The sequence below is a fragment of the Salminus brasiliensis genome, chromosome 22 (genome assembly GCF_030463535.1).
Source record: "Salminus brasiliensis chromosome 22, fSalBra1.hap2, whole genome shotgun sequence".
In the NCBI taxonomy this organism is placed as follows: domain Eukaryota; kingdom Metazoa; phylum Chordata; class Actinopteri; order Characiformes; family Bryconidae; genus Salminus; species Salminus brasiliensis.
The window spans coordinates 24,300,498-24,318,501 of record NC_132899.1 but is presented as its reverse complement, the minus strand read 5'-3'; the positions used below and the strand labels follow the sequence as shown (position 1 = coordinate 24,318,501).

At 40.5% G+C, this 18,004-nt stretch overlaps 1 protein-coding gene across 1 annotated transcript in view; it reads left to right on the top strand.

Annotated features, from left to right (window-relative positions):
- The window catches only part of snx29 (sorting nexin 29), a 164,471-nt gene that overhangs the window by 101,655 nt on the left and 44,812 nt on the right, over nt 1-18,004 (top strand). Inside the window, exons 17-18 of the mRNA XM_072667776.1 lie at nt 1,240-1,295; nt 2,643-2,724. Of these exons, the coding sequence (XP_072523877.1) occupies nt 1,240-1,295; nt 2,643-2,724 (138 nt within the window). The remainder of the gene's footprint in view (nt 1-1,239; nt 1,296-2,642; nt 2,725-18,004) is intronic.

Sequence of the window (18,004 nt, the reverse complement as noted above, 5' to 3'; positions counted from 1 at the left end):
GCCAAGTACCAAACCCACTTGTTAGTACTTTCTACCTTATCACATGTAATGCAACAAGACTATGACCCATATTACAAAAGTAAATCGAGTAAGAATGGTTGAGGGTAAAAAAAGAGTTCCATGTGTTTGGGAATGGCCAAGTCAGAGTCCTGAACTTGACCCTATCAAGATACTGTGGTATGTCCTGACGAGGGCTGTGCACGCAAGGCATCCCAGCAATTTTATTGCACTGCAATATTTCTGCAGATGGGTATGGTCCAAATAGGAATCATGCCAACATTGTGCAAATTGTATTTTCAGCTACAGGAACCATTTGGTAAATGTAGAAGGCAATGCTGAGCTACAGGTCATCTCATCTACAAATTATTTAAGGGTTCACTTACTTTTTCTAGCCTGCACTGTGGATATTTACTCAGAGTGCTCAGTTAAAGACATTGACCTAAATGGTGTTTGTTTGTAATTGAGATTTAGGTAATGACCAGGCTGTATTTTATTAGTAACCAATGCAGAAATCCAGATAATTGCAAAAAACTCAATGGCTTTTTCTTGTGACTGTATATGTAAATAAGGGTATATAAGGGCTGCGTTATATATTATTTGTTTATTATCTTTACAGTATTGACCTTTGCAATATTGATGTTGTGGAAGCCTGCAATATAGTGCTGTCAGTATGAATTGTGCTAGTAATCAAGCAATTTAATGATTTCCGATATTTGTGGTGATCAATATAGCCAAATCATGAAACAAGACATTAATAAAAAACAATAACACACTAATATTTCAGAAATAAAAATTGTTAAAAGACCTTTTAAAGGATTACTTATTTATCTATCTAATATAACTACTATACTGATACTGTACTGATGCTATTTTTATTGTACATGAACATGTTGTCCAGTCAGATGTTCCCTGATGTTTCTGTGGACATTTGCAGGCTTTGAGACGTTCAAAAGGTCTTATAATCATAGATCAATTTTCATGAACAATAATGCAGGCATATCTTTATCCACCTCATAGATAAAATAATGATGTGTTTAATAATGCATTTTCCAGGCAGTTTCTATAATATGTAGCAATTCAGTGTCATTATTGAATTTTGTTCCCTATTGCAAAGCCCTAGTTTCCTCTAAATCCATGTGATGTTAAGTTATATAACAGTATAAACTTCAGCAGTTTACTGAAGAGAAATTCTCATGTGAACGGGAGAACTGGTAACGTTCTACTTTCTGCTCTGTAAAGGTGCCCGGGGACCTGAGCCAAACCTCTGATGATCCGAGCCTGTCCGACTTTGAGACGTAAGTGCCCCCGCTTGCTCCTCTGTGGTGTATTCCTGGTGGTGTATTTCTTTTTGCCTGTCAGGTGGGTGGCGTACAATATGAGTGGATTTGCTTCCTTTCAAAATCGCCACCAGAGCCAATAGGGCGATTGCGTCACGCTAAGTCGAAGTGAATGGTCTAAGAATAGACAGGCTGAAGGCTTTTGCTTTCTCTGAAATGTTGCTGAAAACTTCTAAGTACTGTTTCCACCAAGCTGTAACCTTTCACATATAAAAGGTTTGGATTCATTTTTATATTGTTGATTATGTTGAGATGGCGGGATGTGCTTAAAAACAAACAAATGTAAAAAACTAACCAAATGTTGTTAATCCGGTGTCTGAAGTTCACTTTGTTGGTATTGCACTGGAACTAGGATGCAAATGAAGCTAAATGTGATGTTTGTATTGTACCAGTGAGAGTACTAACATATTTAAATGTAGATTTTAACACATAACAAATTACATTATATATATATATATATATATATATATATATATATATATATATATATATATATATATATATTAATAAGAGAAAGTGCTAGTTAACACTACGAGCAGTTTAAAAATAATAACTACATTTAAGGTAAACTAAGGCAAATATTAAATAATTTAAGCCGAAATTGATTTGACTGAAAAAAAAATTCTTACCAAATTCTGTTGATGAAACACATTCAGAGCTAGTCAATCATTTTGTCTAAGGTGCACAGTTTAACAAATCCTTATGAGCAAAAACCAGCGAGTGGGGCTTAGCTTTTATGTACAGACAAATCAGCGTTGCAGTTGAGCTCACAGTGCTGGGCATTAGGTCCATAACCAGTAAAATAAAATTATTATAAACATAGTGCATTGTGATAATAGATAGCACCTAATGATTTCAGTGTTGCATTCGTATAAATTGCTTAATCATAATCTAATACTGATTAAGCCGCAGACTGTAGAAAAACTGCAAAAATGCTTCTAAAATAACTAAGAAAGCCATAGAACATCAACATTGAAGGTACAATAAATTTAATCCAGAATTCCTCAGTCTGATGTCACTAAAACATGAGCGAAATACTACAAAGAATTCCATATGATTTATGATTTAATAAATTCTGTTAAAAAGTCCTCCATACATGTTTATTGTTTAAGTTATTAATATGTGTAAGAAAAAGCGTTGTAGTTGTTTTTTGTTGAATACTTGTTAATCTACCAAAGGTATCGATCACATTATGCTAAAGTTACTGGCGTTCTGAAAATGTATACGTCAGACGAGCTGTGGGGGAGGTGAATGTCACTGGTGCTATCGCTTGTCTCGAATTCTGTTCTCTGTGGCTTTCCTTAGAGCTCATCGCGCTCTCGTCAACGTGTGGATCCCTTCTGTGTTTCTGCAAGGCCGAGCTGCCAATGCCTACCACGTCTACCAGGTAATGTCTCCCATCCGCATCCGTCTACACCACGCACTGTCTGCTGTAATTCTCTACTCCCTGCATACCAGACATGACACGTCCCATTCATAACCACCCACCTTCAGGAGAAGGAAACACACACACACAGTGTTTCACTCTCTGAGGATGTTTTATTGACCTGCTTTGTCAGTTGGATTGTACGTTCTCTGTGCTGCCCGAGGCACTTTTTCCGTTTCTGCTTGGCTAGATCTGTGACTGAGCTGTGTCCTGCTTAATGGAGGGATGAATGAAGTGATGTGATGGTGCCCTGTAAGAGTGATCATATTAGAGCCTAAGCGATGTAGCTGTGTAATTTTTGAAGCATTTCTATTGGTCCATTCATCTTGAAAATTGAACGTAATGTAGAGAACAGCTGTCCGATTCAAATGATGTCAAAGTGAAAAACTGCATAAATGGAGATGCATGGTTTGTGGGGGACAACAGACATATTTCTAGGTGCAAAATCTAATTGGCTGGGCTCCATTTAAAGCCACTGTAAACATACTACAAATAAACCACTTGTGTTGCTGTAATTTCATCACACCTTAAATTACTGTAATATTACTGTAACATACTGCTGTCTTCTGGCTTATTGTTTTGGAGACTGTTAAGACGAGGATTGACCAGTCCTTTGTTGATCTACCATCCTTCAGAATTTAGGCCCTGACCCGATCTAACACACCTGCTCCAGGTAATCTTTCAGCGGCTGTAGCTTAGACAGGCATAGTGCTTTTCAATTAATGTGTTTTTTCAACATCAGTTAATAGCTGAGTTTATTTCTGTTTTTTCACCTGAGTTGCACATTGTAATGGATCCCTACGGAAACAGGTCTGTTGTTTGCTCAGAGCTTGATTGATGGCGAACGCTTTCCATTGTTTTAGATGTAACCCAGTTGTCCCCAAGGCTTCCATTCCCGACCATGACTGATGAGGCCAGGGTGCTTCGATCCCACACATGAACACTAATGTCATGAGGATGCTCCTATAGATGGGAACATACCCGTATTTAATTTTCCCCATGATGGATGGAAGCATCCATGCTCACATGTTTATCTATATGAGCAACATGCAGAGAATTATGCCTCCTAAAAGGTTTTAGTGAAAGTGTCTTTTAAGATGAAGTAAATGAACGCAAACGTCATTGTTAAATTAGCTAGACTGAATTTTGTGTGAGGTTAGACCATCGTTTTTTTTTTTTTTCCCTGGCCTGGTCCGTCGAGCATGTTCACCCCGTCCACCCTATCACACAATTTTTTTGCAGTATTCACAGAAAAAAAAAAAAACATGTCAATTACTGTTATTTTCAGATCTAACTTTGGTAACGGGGAGTGAGGCAGCCAGTTCATCATGAAATATTCCACCCTGTCACGTTCCACTCCATCACAACTTCAATGTAATGCAGCTGTTAGATTATATGATTATTGGGGGAAATGTATGCTCAGACCATTATGTGATTATGTGACCTAATGTAATAAATTAGCATTGACATCTAATAGCATTACCATTTGATTCTTGTGGAATTACTTTTGAAGGAATAGTTTGATGAAAAAAACTTGAAAATGATTGATCACTGTCCCTGTTTTTACAGAGATGGGACTGGTGACAGTTAAAAGGTTTACAAGTGCTCAACGTGAAATACGGGTATGGGACAGATCCTCGTCTCCATACTCTGCGTTTATTAAGTCCATATTTGCGCACATTCTGTGAAAGCTTACAGATTTGGATGGAATGGAGCAGTACCACTGTAAATCATTGGGGTAGTGTAGCCAATAGTTCAGGCAAAACATGACCACTACCATATAAGCACATGATGAAAAAAAAAGAAAAAGAAGGAAAGTAACTTATGTGAAACTGTAGACACCGTCTTCCAGATGTTTACACTGCTCAAACGTTACATGCCTCGATCCCACACATAAACACTAATGGCATGAGGATGCTCCTATAGATGGGAACGTACCCGTATTTAATTTTCCCCATGATGGATGGAAGCATCTATGCCCACATGTTTATCTACATGAGCAACATGCAGAGATGAAGAAGAAACTTGAAGTAAGTACATTATCGTGGCCTCCTCTGCTGTTGCCATTCTTGTTATTGTCAGAAACTGGGTGCAATAATTAACATCTAGGCTAAAGAAGTAAGTTTAGACATGTCAGCTAATGTGATGTTTACTATTTTACTGTTGATCAGTTATCATCACTGTTCCTTTAAATGCATTTCGCCACATAATTTTTTACTTCATAATATCATGGATCAGGCGCATGCTATTGCAGGCAAGAACAATGAGTGATGGAGACAGACGGTTAGACTAATGGCAGGCATTTCCAGAAGCACCATTATGGGACATTACCACCACTGTGGGAAATTACAGTTACTCTGTATCTTAAAAAAGAAGGTCCTCCGTGTGTGTGTGTGTGTGTGTGTGTGTATTTTTTGATCAGTTGGTCCAGCACAGCTATTACGCTCCTTGGGGGAATGCTCTATTTGACTCCTATTTGCTGAAATCTTTCAGTGAAGCCTTTAGGCAGTGGAAACTGACTGGCTCTGCTCGTGTAGAGGATATAGCTCTATGAAGCCTTTCTGCGCAGTCTTTATTTTCAGATATCACTTCGCGCCCACTGATACCAAATCTCAAATAACCTTCTTTGCGAAAAACTTTTCTACTGGACTATCAGATGTCTCGACGGGGGTTATCTCTTTCTCCTTGGGGCGCTGTACCGCTCTTGTTTTGGCGAGACAGAAGTTTCTCTTTTATCTGCATTGCTGCCAGCACACTCGCTAGCACCTGACTAGCCTTTTATTCTACGAGCATTCAGAAGATGTCTGCTGCCTGAGGAGGAACTGGCGGCTGACATGCAGTACAGTTCTCGTCCATCAAGAGCCCCGCTTTCTATTGAAGTTTATAGGCTTGTATGAGGAGCGGGTATTTTCCCCCTTGCAAATGAAGTGCTTTATTCACTGACTCTGGTACCCCTTCAGTTCTTCTTTTCTGATACTGATACCTGTATTAAAATCTTGACTATTTCCTGGAAAAGTAGTGTTTTCCCATTGAAGCACTCTTTGCTACTAAGGTAAGAATATCTAAAATCAGGCAGTCGTCCTCAGACTACTCAAACACAACATCACATCAGTCTACCAATGACCAAGCCTTGTCTACCTTGTCTTGGCCTAACAGAGGTTTGACCTGACCTGATACACAGGCATGGAATGTAGACAATAAAACAACTGGCCAAAAATACTCATATATACTCATACACTCAATACTACATATGTGACATGCCATGGCAAATGACAGCACCCTGCAAACATAAGTCACTGTGGCTGTTAAATATATATATATATATATATATATAGTATCTGTCCCCCTTGATTTCTTTTGTTTTTGCATATTGGTCCTAGGAAATGGTTTCAGATCCAAATTGATTCACATTTAAATGATCATTTATTAAAGAAACACTACTCACCATGAGGATGCTGTTCTATTCTTGCTCGATAAGTTGTTTCAGAAATAGTGATTGTGAAATTGTGATAGATAATCGTAACCAGCATGCAAACGCCACGCTAAATGTTGGACGATGGCAGCGACCGGCATGCGAACCCAGCAGTAGCAATGTTGTATGGGGCCAAAAATCTGTTGATTTTTAAAGATTAACCGTCATTCTCCTGAATAGTGTACACTGCCTTTAAGGTAAACATGCATCAGACTGTGTCTTGCTTTTCCATACCGGGTTCTTAACCTGTGAAAAACCTCTTCTCCCCTCTGCAGTGCCTGAGCTGTCTGGGTGGCTATTAGGACTTCTCAGGTGTCTCTTAGTGAGCTTCTGTCTCTGTGTGTATTGATTGGTCTGAAGCCCTAGCCAAACACAGATGAAAAAAAATAAAAAAAACTGCCTGACATGCAGAGTCTCACCAATCTTGGCTTTCCAAGATTGTGTCAATGACAGCTTGATGCACTCAGCCTAAGCTGTCTGCTCATTAAAGGTGATTCTATTCAATGAAGCCTTTCAGCATCATTAGCCATATGCTCAGCACTTACATGCAGACACTCGAAGGAGATTGGAAACCCTTTGGGCATTTTCTACACCTCACAAGTATCCTCTATATGCCCTGGCACCACCTCTTGCACGGGTTGTGTATCCTCTCTTTTGATGGCACCTACCTGTGGCTTGGCGTCATAGGCATTGATTATGCATACGCGTCTGGACCGGGTCAGTGTTATAATCCCCAAAGGAACTTACGAGCCATGCTCAACTAAACGAATAAAAGTGTCTAGCTTTGCTTTATGTCTCTCTTTGGGGCTCCAAAGAAAAAAAGGTGAGTTTATGAGACATGCGCTCATTCTAAAGCCAGTTACCTTGTGTTGATCCAGGCTGGAGGTAGCGATGTGTCCTCCTAAGGGGCGACTGGCTCGAATTCCATATGGCTGGCCAGCCAGAACTGACACAAATAAAGGTTTCAGCAAATTAATGTGGAAGCTGTGCGTTTCCCACAGGAGCATCCCCCCTCCCCACCAACCCCTAGTTTGAAATTACGCTTCATGAAACAAGATCCGGGTGGCTTTGGGATGCCTATAGAAAGAGCGTAACCGATCTTCGGTATTATTGCCCCTGCTTTGTTTTGCCATGAAGAATTTCTCTGCTTCTCATTCTTGTCACATAATGAAAAAATATAACTGCTGCTGTGAAAGCGCTTGCTTGTGCTTATAAAATTTTCCGGGGAAAGGGTTATTAAAAAAGGAGGGTGTAATGACTCTATCACAGAAATGCTCATGGTATCAAACGATGCCACCATGGCTGTTTTCGGTGGCCTTCTTGAGCTCGTGTGCTGCATGATTGCTGGCAGAGATGGCGGAGTGTGATTGCCGTTGAAGCTGGTGTGATCAGAGGACCTCTCCGTGATGTTAATAGTGTCAGGCCGCCTCTGGAAAATGTGCTCTGTGAATCTGCGGCGGCGGTGATGAGCAGATTTATTACAGGACTTCAGAGCTGGTCAGATGCTCGAGCTCTCGTCAGTGACTGTATAGCCCAGGGCCAGCTGACTCAGCGTAGCTCATTCCATCATAAAGCTTTATTGGCTGATGAGTTTAGCCTGTCTGTGACCTAAGCAGTGCTGTGTGCTCTCTTTTTCGCTGATCCAGACACATTCTAACAGATCAGTATCCTCTGTATTAAGCCTGATCCCATTCGTAGCTACTGTTCCCAACTGAACTCAGTTTCCACTACTGGATATTCTCCCAGCTAGAAGTAGTGAAGAACGATTTCAGAAGTTAAATGGGCTGTATTCTGTTTTTTTTTGTGTTTATTTGTTTTCCTAAAGACCGTTTGTGAGGTTTTTGTTGGTTCATGTCCTCAAAACTTTTTACGTTTATGAAGCTTTCTTTATGCTTTAGAATTAAAAAAAAAAAGTTTGCCACTGTGCCTTTAGAAGCTTTTCGGCCACAGTTAAGCTAGGTGATCAAACTGGTTCCATATAAAATGTGAGTGCGGGCTATAGCATGTTAGTGTAGTGCATTTAAAGCTAAGCTACATAAATTACAAAAGTACTGTATCTGGTAAAAGCCAGGTCTAAATCTGTTTGGAAATGGTCTTATAACACTTTCCAGATTGATGGACAGGTGCAATTGCCCAATTTTTTATCATGCATGCTGCTTATGAATTTATCAAGGGCAATTGGTTAGCACCACCTAGTTGCTACTTACTCGTCCTATGAATTCCTATGAAAGCATTAAAGGTGTACTTAATTGTTTTACACACCTCTCTGCATTGTGGTCTAGTTTTCTATGAACCAGATTTTTTTTATTTGAATATATATTTATTCAACACTTATATTTACCTTACATTTGTTATCAAATGTTTTTCCTGCGCATTAAAGGTCATTCCACAAGCAGTAATTACATAACTCTGAGTCTGCTGAAGCCTGCATCCCAAACAGTCTTGCCTGCAGTTTGAAAAATAAAGTCCACAGTATCCTCCTAGTGACCTATATGAGTGGCAGCATTACACGGTACTTTGGCCTTTTGGACTTTAACAGTAATGTGCATAGCGGCTTCAAGCTTATTAACACTGACGGGCGAAGAGTGTCCAGTGCATTTGGTCATTTATGACCAAGATCATTTTGAAGCTCCACTGACTTATATAATAGGCTGAATGGCATCTATGACAGAAGCACACCCTCAGCCTACCATTTAAATCTGCCTTGTTGGCTTTGCTAACTTTAACGTGTACATGCCGAAGTGTACTGTTACACATACAATAATAATACAGAAAACCAAGGCTTTATATCAACAGATACTGGTGGGAGGGGAGGCTTCCCTGCTGTAGATTCCCTGACTGAGCTTATGAAGGACTAGGTCCATTGGATGGATGAGAGACGGGTGGTTTTCAGTACCTTTATATTTTAGTTGCATTTCTGTGCAGTGCACTGGAACAGACCGAAGGCCAACAGGAGCAGCAGCAGCAGCATATACATCAGCTCTGGCGTTCCGAATTCACTGAGTCTTTTTAAATGAGTTATTCCCTTTGATCAGCAAACCAGCTGAGCCCGACGTCTCCCAACTCAGCAAAGTTCTGGCTTTTTTTTTTATTAGGCTAATGAGATTTGATAACTCTTGGTTTTTCTCCTTCTCTCGGCCCTTTTATTTGAATTCCGAATATTTCCCATTTCTTATGATTAGTGTGGCTGGGCAGGAAAATTGCGTGTGTTTATTAATGTGTGTGTCTGTGTGGGGGCGTGGGAAGCGAGCGAGCGAATGAGGGAGGGAGAGAGAGAGAGAGAGAGAGAAATGGAGAAATATGACGCTCTCCCATGCACACTCTGCACAGTTATTATATAAGTTTATGGCTAATGATTTCTGTACTGATGTCGTTGAATATGCATATATAAAGTCACGTCTATTGAATCTGTAGAAATCCGTGTGAATGCGGGTAGCTGCATAATTCATGTCGTTTCCATCCCCCAGGAGGACACTGGAGGATGTGGAAGTGCCTTTAATATCAATATCACTGCCTCTATTCACTTGCCAATGAAGGCAGATCAGGACTGTTTTGTTCAGTTAAAAACAGAAGAAACAGCTTCTGCGTTTACAAGTGGTGCGTGGTGCGCTGAGCTGAGGCATGCATATGTATTTTACTGGAAGGTTGAGGAATGATGCGAAAACCATGCTCAAGATCATGTTGTCTATGATTAGGATGATAATTAGAGTCAGGATATTTAGCATGATAATGATTTAAATAACATTGCCCAGAGGCTATTGCGCTCCACTCAGCGCTTTTGATTGACGTCTTGCACAGACAGCTCTATCAATACAATCACAGCAGATTGTTGATTTAAGACTTCAGGTGATGCAAAGTGCTTTAAAAACACATTGTAACGCTAAAGTTTCATGTGTATATGAAATCTTGTGCTCTTTTGGTTAAATTATGTAGTTTGTCATTTTCAAAAATCCAAATCAGCATGGCCTGTAAAAGGTTTCATACACCTTAAACCTCACAAAGGCTCAGAGTTGGATCTGTTAATTAGCAAATCAGGCCTGAGGCATTTTGCCTATATAATTAGGAACTGTTAACTGAACCATATTTCCAAGTTTTATAAATTATCTTAAACCTTGTGCTAGCACTCACCAACCACTGGCTCTAAGCAACTGTCTGAAGATCAGGAAATGAAAGCGATCAGTGGCCACAAGTCAAGAAAACTGCATGTTTTGAAGAAATGTTAGTTCAGGGGAGCTGTGGAGGTCGAGATGAGATATGAATGAGAGCTGCTTGTACTCTGGTAACACAGGCAAATCAAATCCTCCACATGTCTGCTAAGAACCTGTATGAAAGTTTAGCTGAGTCAGGGCAGTGGTGCACTGTTCCACTGTGCAGCGCTGCTTGCATGAACATGATCTTTATGGAAGAATCATAGGAAGGAAACCTCACTGCTCCAAGTATGCTGCAGAACATCTGGAGAAGTGCTGTGGCCTGATGAAACTGTCTTTATGGTCTTCTGAAAACCCTCCTCAACACATTTACAGCACCTAGAGGACACTGTTTTAGGACACAGGGGTAGGGTTGTGCCGATACTGGTTCTGTCCTGGCATTGAAGTGGAGGAACGAACTTTCCCTGGGTGTCTGAACAGCAGAGTCGCTCGCTGTCTTCAAACACTGACTGAAGACCCATCTCTTCAACATCATGTTATCCACACTGACTTTTGTATTTAGTAGCATCTAGACTTGGAGGTTTCTTTTCGATCCTAGCCAAGCAGCAATACTTACCATATCCAACCATGGTTTTATAGTCTTCTCAAGCATCAACTCTTGAAGTAAATGTATCATCAAAGCATGGTACAAATATCTAAATTCTGTTAATGTTTTACATCTCAAATTCAGATATGTATGTTTTAATAGCCTAGACTCTCTTGGCAAGTGCATGCTATGTGTGACTGTCTCTTAGAACTTCTTGGGAATTTTTAGGTAAATAAAGTTAAACCAGACAACAAAAAATCACACAAAATTGGACTAGGGGTCTCAGGGTTAAGAGAGGGGAAGAGATGGTATCGCTTAATACTCCAGATTGTTGTATCAGTATTTGTATCAGACATGGAAAAAGTGGTACTGTGCCACCCTTACTTAGAGGTGCGGCAGTAAAGACTAAGAATTAACACCATAAAGGCTATCCAGTACCCAATAAATGAAAACATGGCTGGATGAGCTCAAGATCGTAATGGGGCATCCCTAACAAGACGTTTTCTTTCATTTCAATAGACAAAGAGCCATTTAAGCATTCAGATGTTTTTTTGTTGTTGTTTGAGTTTTTACTCCAAAGAACCCTATTTTTTTTTTAAATCAGCAGTGACCCAGAATTCAATATTTTTTTTTATTTTTTTTTAGCACATCCTAACAAACGTTTTGTCATTTAAAAGACCTAATTTATCTTTTTTCCAGCAAAGTGTTTTGGAATCCTATTGAAATGCTAGACATGTTTTTTATCGCTGTTTATTTTTTTCTAATTGTTTGACCTTTATTAAAGCTCTGATTATGCAATTAATCATCCAGATAAACAATTCATTACTCCAGTGCTCATATAATTGATCCTAATATAATCCTAGTTGTCAGCATGATGCTTCGCTCTCACACTACATACCTCAGTTTAGGCCTTTTAGCTGTGCTGAGTGTGTGTTTTGAGCTGGGAGCCGCCGTCTGTTTGAATGCAAATATTTCATTGTTAAGGTCCTGAGCAGTGTAGAAGTGTTGCTAAATGCAGTAATTGGGGAGAGTTTGTTAACTCTCCAGGAGGAGACACAGGCAGAGTGTGTGTGTGTGTGTGCATGTGTGTGTTTAACCTTTTAAACTGGCGCTCATTACAAAGCTGGGCTGATCTCCTGTTCATCCTCATTACAGTGGCTGAGCGGCCCGCACTCGCTCTCATTCATATGGATGAGAGAACTGCAGCTCACCAGCACTAAAACCCCACTGACAACCACACAGACTGAGAGGAGGAGACACATACTCACACCTCCTAACTCTTCTCCTTTCTTCTTCCTTCTTCTCTCTTCTCCCCTCCACGCTTCTCTTCTGGTCTCCTCTTCTCTCTTTTCTACTCTTCTCTTATTGTTTCCTTCCCTTCTTTTCTCTTCTCTTTTTTACTCCTCTCTCATGTTCTCTGTTCATCTCTTCTTCTTTCTACTCATCTCTCCTGTTCTCTGTTCATCTCTTCTTCTTTCTACTCCTCTCTTCTTCACTCCTCTCTTCTTCTTTCTGCCCCTCTCTTCTCCACTCCTCTCTTCTTCTTTCTACTTTTCTCTCTCCTCTCCTCTCTTATCCGTATGTTTTGCTTCTCTTGTTCTCGTTTACTCTCTATTTCTTTCTACTCTTCTCTTCTCTTCTCTTCTCTTCGCCTTTTTGTTCCTCTCTCCTGGTCTCCTGTCCTACTTGCTCCTTTCTACTCCTCTCTTCTCCTCTCCTTTCTTCTCCTTTCCTCTTCTGTTTTTTGCTCTTCACTTCTCCTATTATCTTCTTGTCTTCTCTTATTGCTTCTCTTTTATATTCTTCTCTTTTTCTCCTTTCTCTCTTCTCTCTTCTTTCCTTCTCCTCATCTCTTCTCTTCCCTTCTCCTCATCTCCTCTCTTCTCTTCCCTTCTCCTCATCTCCTCTCTTCTCTCCTCATCTCCTCATCTCCTCTCTTCTCTTCTCATCTCTTCTCTTCTCTTCTCCTCATCTCTTCCCTTCTCCTCATCTCCTCTCTTCTCTCCTCATCTCCTCATCTCCTCTCTTCTCTTCTCATCTCTTCTCTTCTCTTCTCCTCATCTCTTCTCTTCCCTTCTCCTCATCTCTTCTCTTCCCTTCTCCTCATCTCCTCTCTTCTCTTCTCCTCATCTCCTCTCTTCTCTTCTCCTCATCTCCTCTCTTCTCTTCTCCTCTTCTCTTCTCCTCTTCTCTTCATCTCTTCTCTTCCCTTCTCCTCATCTCCTCTCTTCTCTTCTCCTCTTCTCTTCTCCTCTTCTCTTCTCCTCTTCTCTTCATCTCTTCTCTTCCCTTCTCCTCTTCTCCTCTTCTCTTCTCCTCTTCTCTTCTCCTCATCTCTTTTCTTCCCTTCTCCTCATCTCCTCTCTTCTCTTCTCCTTATCTCTTCTCTTCTCCTCTTTTCTCCTCTTCTACTCTCCTCATCTCTTCTCTTCTGCTTATCTCTTCTCTTCTCTTCCCTTCTCCTCATCTCTTCTCCTCTTCTCTTCTCCTCTTCTCTTCATCTCTTCTCTTCCCTTCTCCTCTTCTCCTCTTCTCTTCTCCTCTTCTCTTCTCCTCATCTCTTTTCTTCCCTTCTCCTCATCTCCTCTCTTCTCTTCTCCTTATCTCTTCTCTTCTCCTCTTTTCTCCTCTTCTACTCTCCTCATCTCTTCTCTTCTGCTTATCTCTTCTCTTCTCTTCCCTTCTCCTCATCTCTTCTCTTCCCTTCTCCTCATCTCTTCTCTTCCCTTCTCCTCATCTCTTCTCTTCCCTTCTCCTCATCTCCTCTCTTCTCTTCTCTTCCCTTCTCCTCATCTCCTCTCTTCTCTTCTCTTCTCCTCATCTCTTCTCTTCTCTTCTCCTCATCTCTTCTCTTCTCTTCTCTTCTCTTCCCTTCTCCTCATCTCCTCTCTTCTCTTCTCTTCCCTTCTCCTCATCTCTTCCCTTCTCTTCCCTTCTCCTCATCTCTTCTCTTCCCTTCTCCTCATCTCTTCTCTTCTCTTCCCTTCTCCTCATCTCTTCTCTTCTCTTCCCTTCTCCTCATCTCTTCTCTTCTCTTCCCTTCTCCTCATCTCTTCTCTTCTTTTACCTTCTCTTCTCTAGTCTGCTCTTTACTTCTCTTCTCCTTCCCATTTTCTCTTCTCCTGTTCTCGTTTACTCTTCTCTCCTACTTTTTTCTTATCTCTCTGCTCCTCTCCTCTTTACTCTTCCCGTCTCTTCTGTTGTCTTCTTATCTCTCCTCCTCTCTTCTTCTCTCCTCTCGTATTGTGCTGCTGTACTCAAAGTAAGGCACACTGGCTGTGAAGCTCCTCTTTATTTTGTGTGAAATGCACACACACAGATGCAGGCATCGACATGCATGACTGGAGTCACGCACCGCTCCCCAAATACAATCAGTTTAGAGCGAGCTTCCTCTGGGATGCAAATCAATTCCTGAATATATTTCCGTGTGCTGTGTGTTACCTGTGGAAGACTGTGCAGCCCCAGTGTGCGCTATAGTTCCATCAGCTGCTGGATTCACTGCTGTTTCCAAAAGCTAACCATGAATGTCTAGATACATGTTTTATCGCTGAGAAAATCACAATTTGTCATATTTCTGCTTTGTTCTCTTTCTGTCAGCCAAGTGAAGTATGATGCTGTATTTGTTGCATAACACAGAACATCATTTAGGCTTTTATAACTTATAGAATGTGCTTCCTGTCCATCAAACCTTTTTTGTCCCGTATAATAGAGCCTGTGGAAGGCATTTTCCAAAAACCTGCGATTTTCTGACCATTCTGTACAGCGGCTGAGAGGTGAAAGAGGGGCAGAGATCCCTGCAGAGCTGGTGAACACCATCCAGCCCACACTGAGCATCCTCAGCTGCTCCACAGGGCTAAAGCAAGCAACTTTCAAATTTTCAGGTATTCAGCTCTCCGAGCCATGTAAGAAAAAGGCTTTTTGTATTTAGTGGATGGTTGTATGTAACAGGGTAATCTTTGTAGAAATATATAGTAGTAGTCGTTTCTGTGGTGCAGCCTGTTTTGACTTGAGATGGAAGTGAATGCCAGTATTGGGAATATCTATTCAGAAGACAGAGTGGAAATATCAGTATTCAGGCCATGTTCCCTTTTGAGAAGACAGTGTTCAGAATTCTAAACTCCTAAAGCTTAATGTGAAAACACGTCTCTGCATGCTTTGATTTATTAATTGACTTAGTAAATAACTTGTAGTGCCCTTATTAATGCTTGTACCTAGGCGGTTCACACATGTATAAAGTACACATTCTCAGATGTAAATGAAAGGAAACCTGTATTTACCTTATAATACATAGCAGAATAATGAGAGGTCAGTTCATGGACGTGACGGCGTCACTGTTTTTTCATTTACATTAAAAGAAGATCCAACATAACCAAAACAGAGCTGAAAAACATTTTAGTTTTGCCCCAAAAGTTACGTATACTCGACCCACTAGTAAAAGCCAACTAAAGCTGCAATGCTGTGAAACACATTGGGCACTTCATATGGTGTTTTCGATGGTCAGAGAGCTGCACATCACCACATCACAACTCTACTGGTTATTCAGGTTGCTAAGTCCATAGCTAAGTCTATAGCTATCCACCTCCTCGAAAACAAACTGAACTACCTCAGATCAGAGTAAACCACTCATCAGAAGGGGAAGTCAAAAGCCAAACCCGGAGATACAATACTAGCTGACCGTCTGCAATCTCTGCAGCTAGCTTCTCGAGCACTGTACCGAGAAGACGGCAATACTATCCAACAAGATTTGGAAAAAATGTCACCAGGTTATTGTTGGAGTGCTAAAAAATGCAAAGCTACGGTATGCAATGCTATGGTGCTGTAAACCAGCTAATCAGAAAATGGCCCACTCTAAAGGGGCAGTTAGCATGTGTCATTTTTGGGGTAAAATAATAGGGTTTGTCTTCTGGCCTCAGTGGCAATCCTCTGAACGGCCTAGCTTTAACTTTTAGCCCTTTTAGCCTTGTTTCCACATTCCTCCAAAGTACCCTTTTGCATTTAAAGGCTTTTGCAAGTGAGCTGTGTGTATAGAAATTTTGTGGACGTGAAAAAAAGGGGTCAGACTGTTATGTAAGAGGTTTGGGGTTTTGGGATAGGCCTGTTGTACAGCTGTGGTTTTGGTTGTGCAGAGCTTCCTTTTGAAGAAGGACAACATAGTGTTTGGGCTTCACGGTACGTCACGTCCAAACGGCAAACTCTCATTACTCAGTAGGGCTGTGTATTGGCAAGGATCTGGAAATACGATATGTATCACAATACAGGGGTTACGATTCTATATAATGTGATATACTGTGATACTTTAAGCAAGGCGATATCTTATTATTTTTTTATCTAACTTTAGGTAAACTGTCATAGTAAAAAAAACAAACCACTACATGCATAAAATCTGAGTGAAAATGTTTACTTTTCATGCCGTCAGAACAGTAGAATCTCTAACATCCAAAACATACTACTACTGTTTTAACAGTTTAACAGAAATTAACAGTCTCTCTCTCTCTCTCTCTCTCTCTCTCTATATATATATATATATATATATATATATATATATATATATATACTTCAGCTCTGTACACTGCGGGAGCCAGTCCAATGCGTTTGGATTCGGCCATTGGTGGTCACAATAATGCAGTTAGGTTTGCTAATGCTAATGTGATGCGGTACTTGGCTTACATTGACGCGGAAGCGTGTAATGGCTGAAGTGAACCACTGTCTGCCATCTAGCGGTCTGGGATTTAAATACAACACAAAATCATCAACTGCCGCAAATCTTTACATGTAAAATATTAATTAAAAATCTGTACTTTTTTTTTTTTTTTTTTTTTTTTTGTGTTTTGAGAATTGATACAATATCGCAGAACAGAATATCGCAACATTAATGTGTATTGATATTTTCTTACACCCCTATTACTCAACTATCCCAAGATGAATGTATTTAAGACAGAAAACAAAAACTGGTGCACTGGTCCATGAAGGTTGGCTAGGCCAAAGAAAGACCTTCACTGCTGAAGACCGAAAAATTCCAACCTATCAGACTCACCCATCAGGAGGCAGCTGTGTCTTTGCCAGTCACTACTGTCCTAAATCTAAAGACTTTTCTTATACAGAAACACTGGCTAGACTGCAAGATGCAAACAGCTAGTTAGGATGACTAGGTTACAGTATGTTAGCAAGTATTGTAAAGAAAGTACAGCGTTCCAGATAAAAGTACTTGCAGACACATGAGCCCAAGACTAACTTCTATCAGTGCGAGATCAGGACCAGTTCTTTCTAGCAAACTGTAGCCTGGCACTGTTGTTGTAACTTGCTTCCATTTAAACTGGCATAGACATGGTGTTAACTACCTCTTATACCTAACCTGAACTTCCCTTGTTTATGGCCCATCTGCTGCTCCTGTAGGTGCCTCCATCTCTCCCTCCCCCCAGCACTTTCTCTCACTCTGTTCTCACACTTGGAGTAGGCAAGCTGTGTTATTTGTTCCTGCATCCTACATCAAGACATACCGGGTGATAGTTAGATCACTTTCGCAGAAGCTAGGAAGAGGTGACATTATTATACTTCAGGCCTTATAATGAGAGAGATCAATACCCGTCAGAGGAAAGGTCATCCATGCCTTGCCTGCATCGCTCTCTGGATCTTCTCTTTGTTGTTATTTTGTTGTTTGATTCTAAAGTCTGAAGGTTCCTGTTATGCTTCTGTAAACCAGAGCACTGCTGTCGTCTTGTGTCACTGCCTGTTTCTGTACATGTTCATGAAGAGGCCAGATAAGGTCAAGCTGTCATGTCTGACTGTTTGGATTTCGTTGAGCAGTTAGCCTGGCTTTCCTCGGAGAGTATCGGCACAGCGGTGCATTTTGGATGACAGCGTGTTTTTATTTAGTCTGCGTGTTTGGACTATTGATCAGCTTGTTTATTTGAATATATATGGCTATATATGACTTGACTAACTATTTACTACAACTTCAGGTAACAAAATTTAGCATGAGAATAAAAAAAATAATTGATAAACCAGCTCAAAAATCAGATAAACCACAAAGTTCTT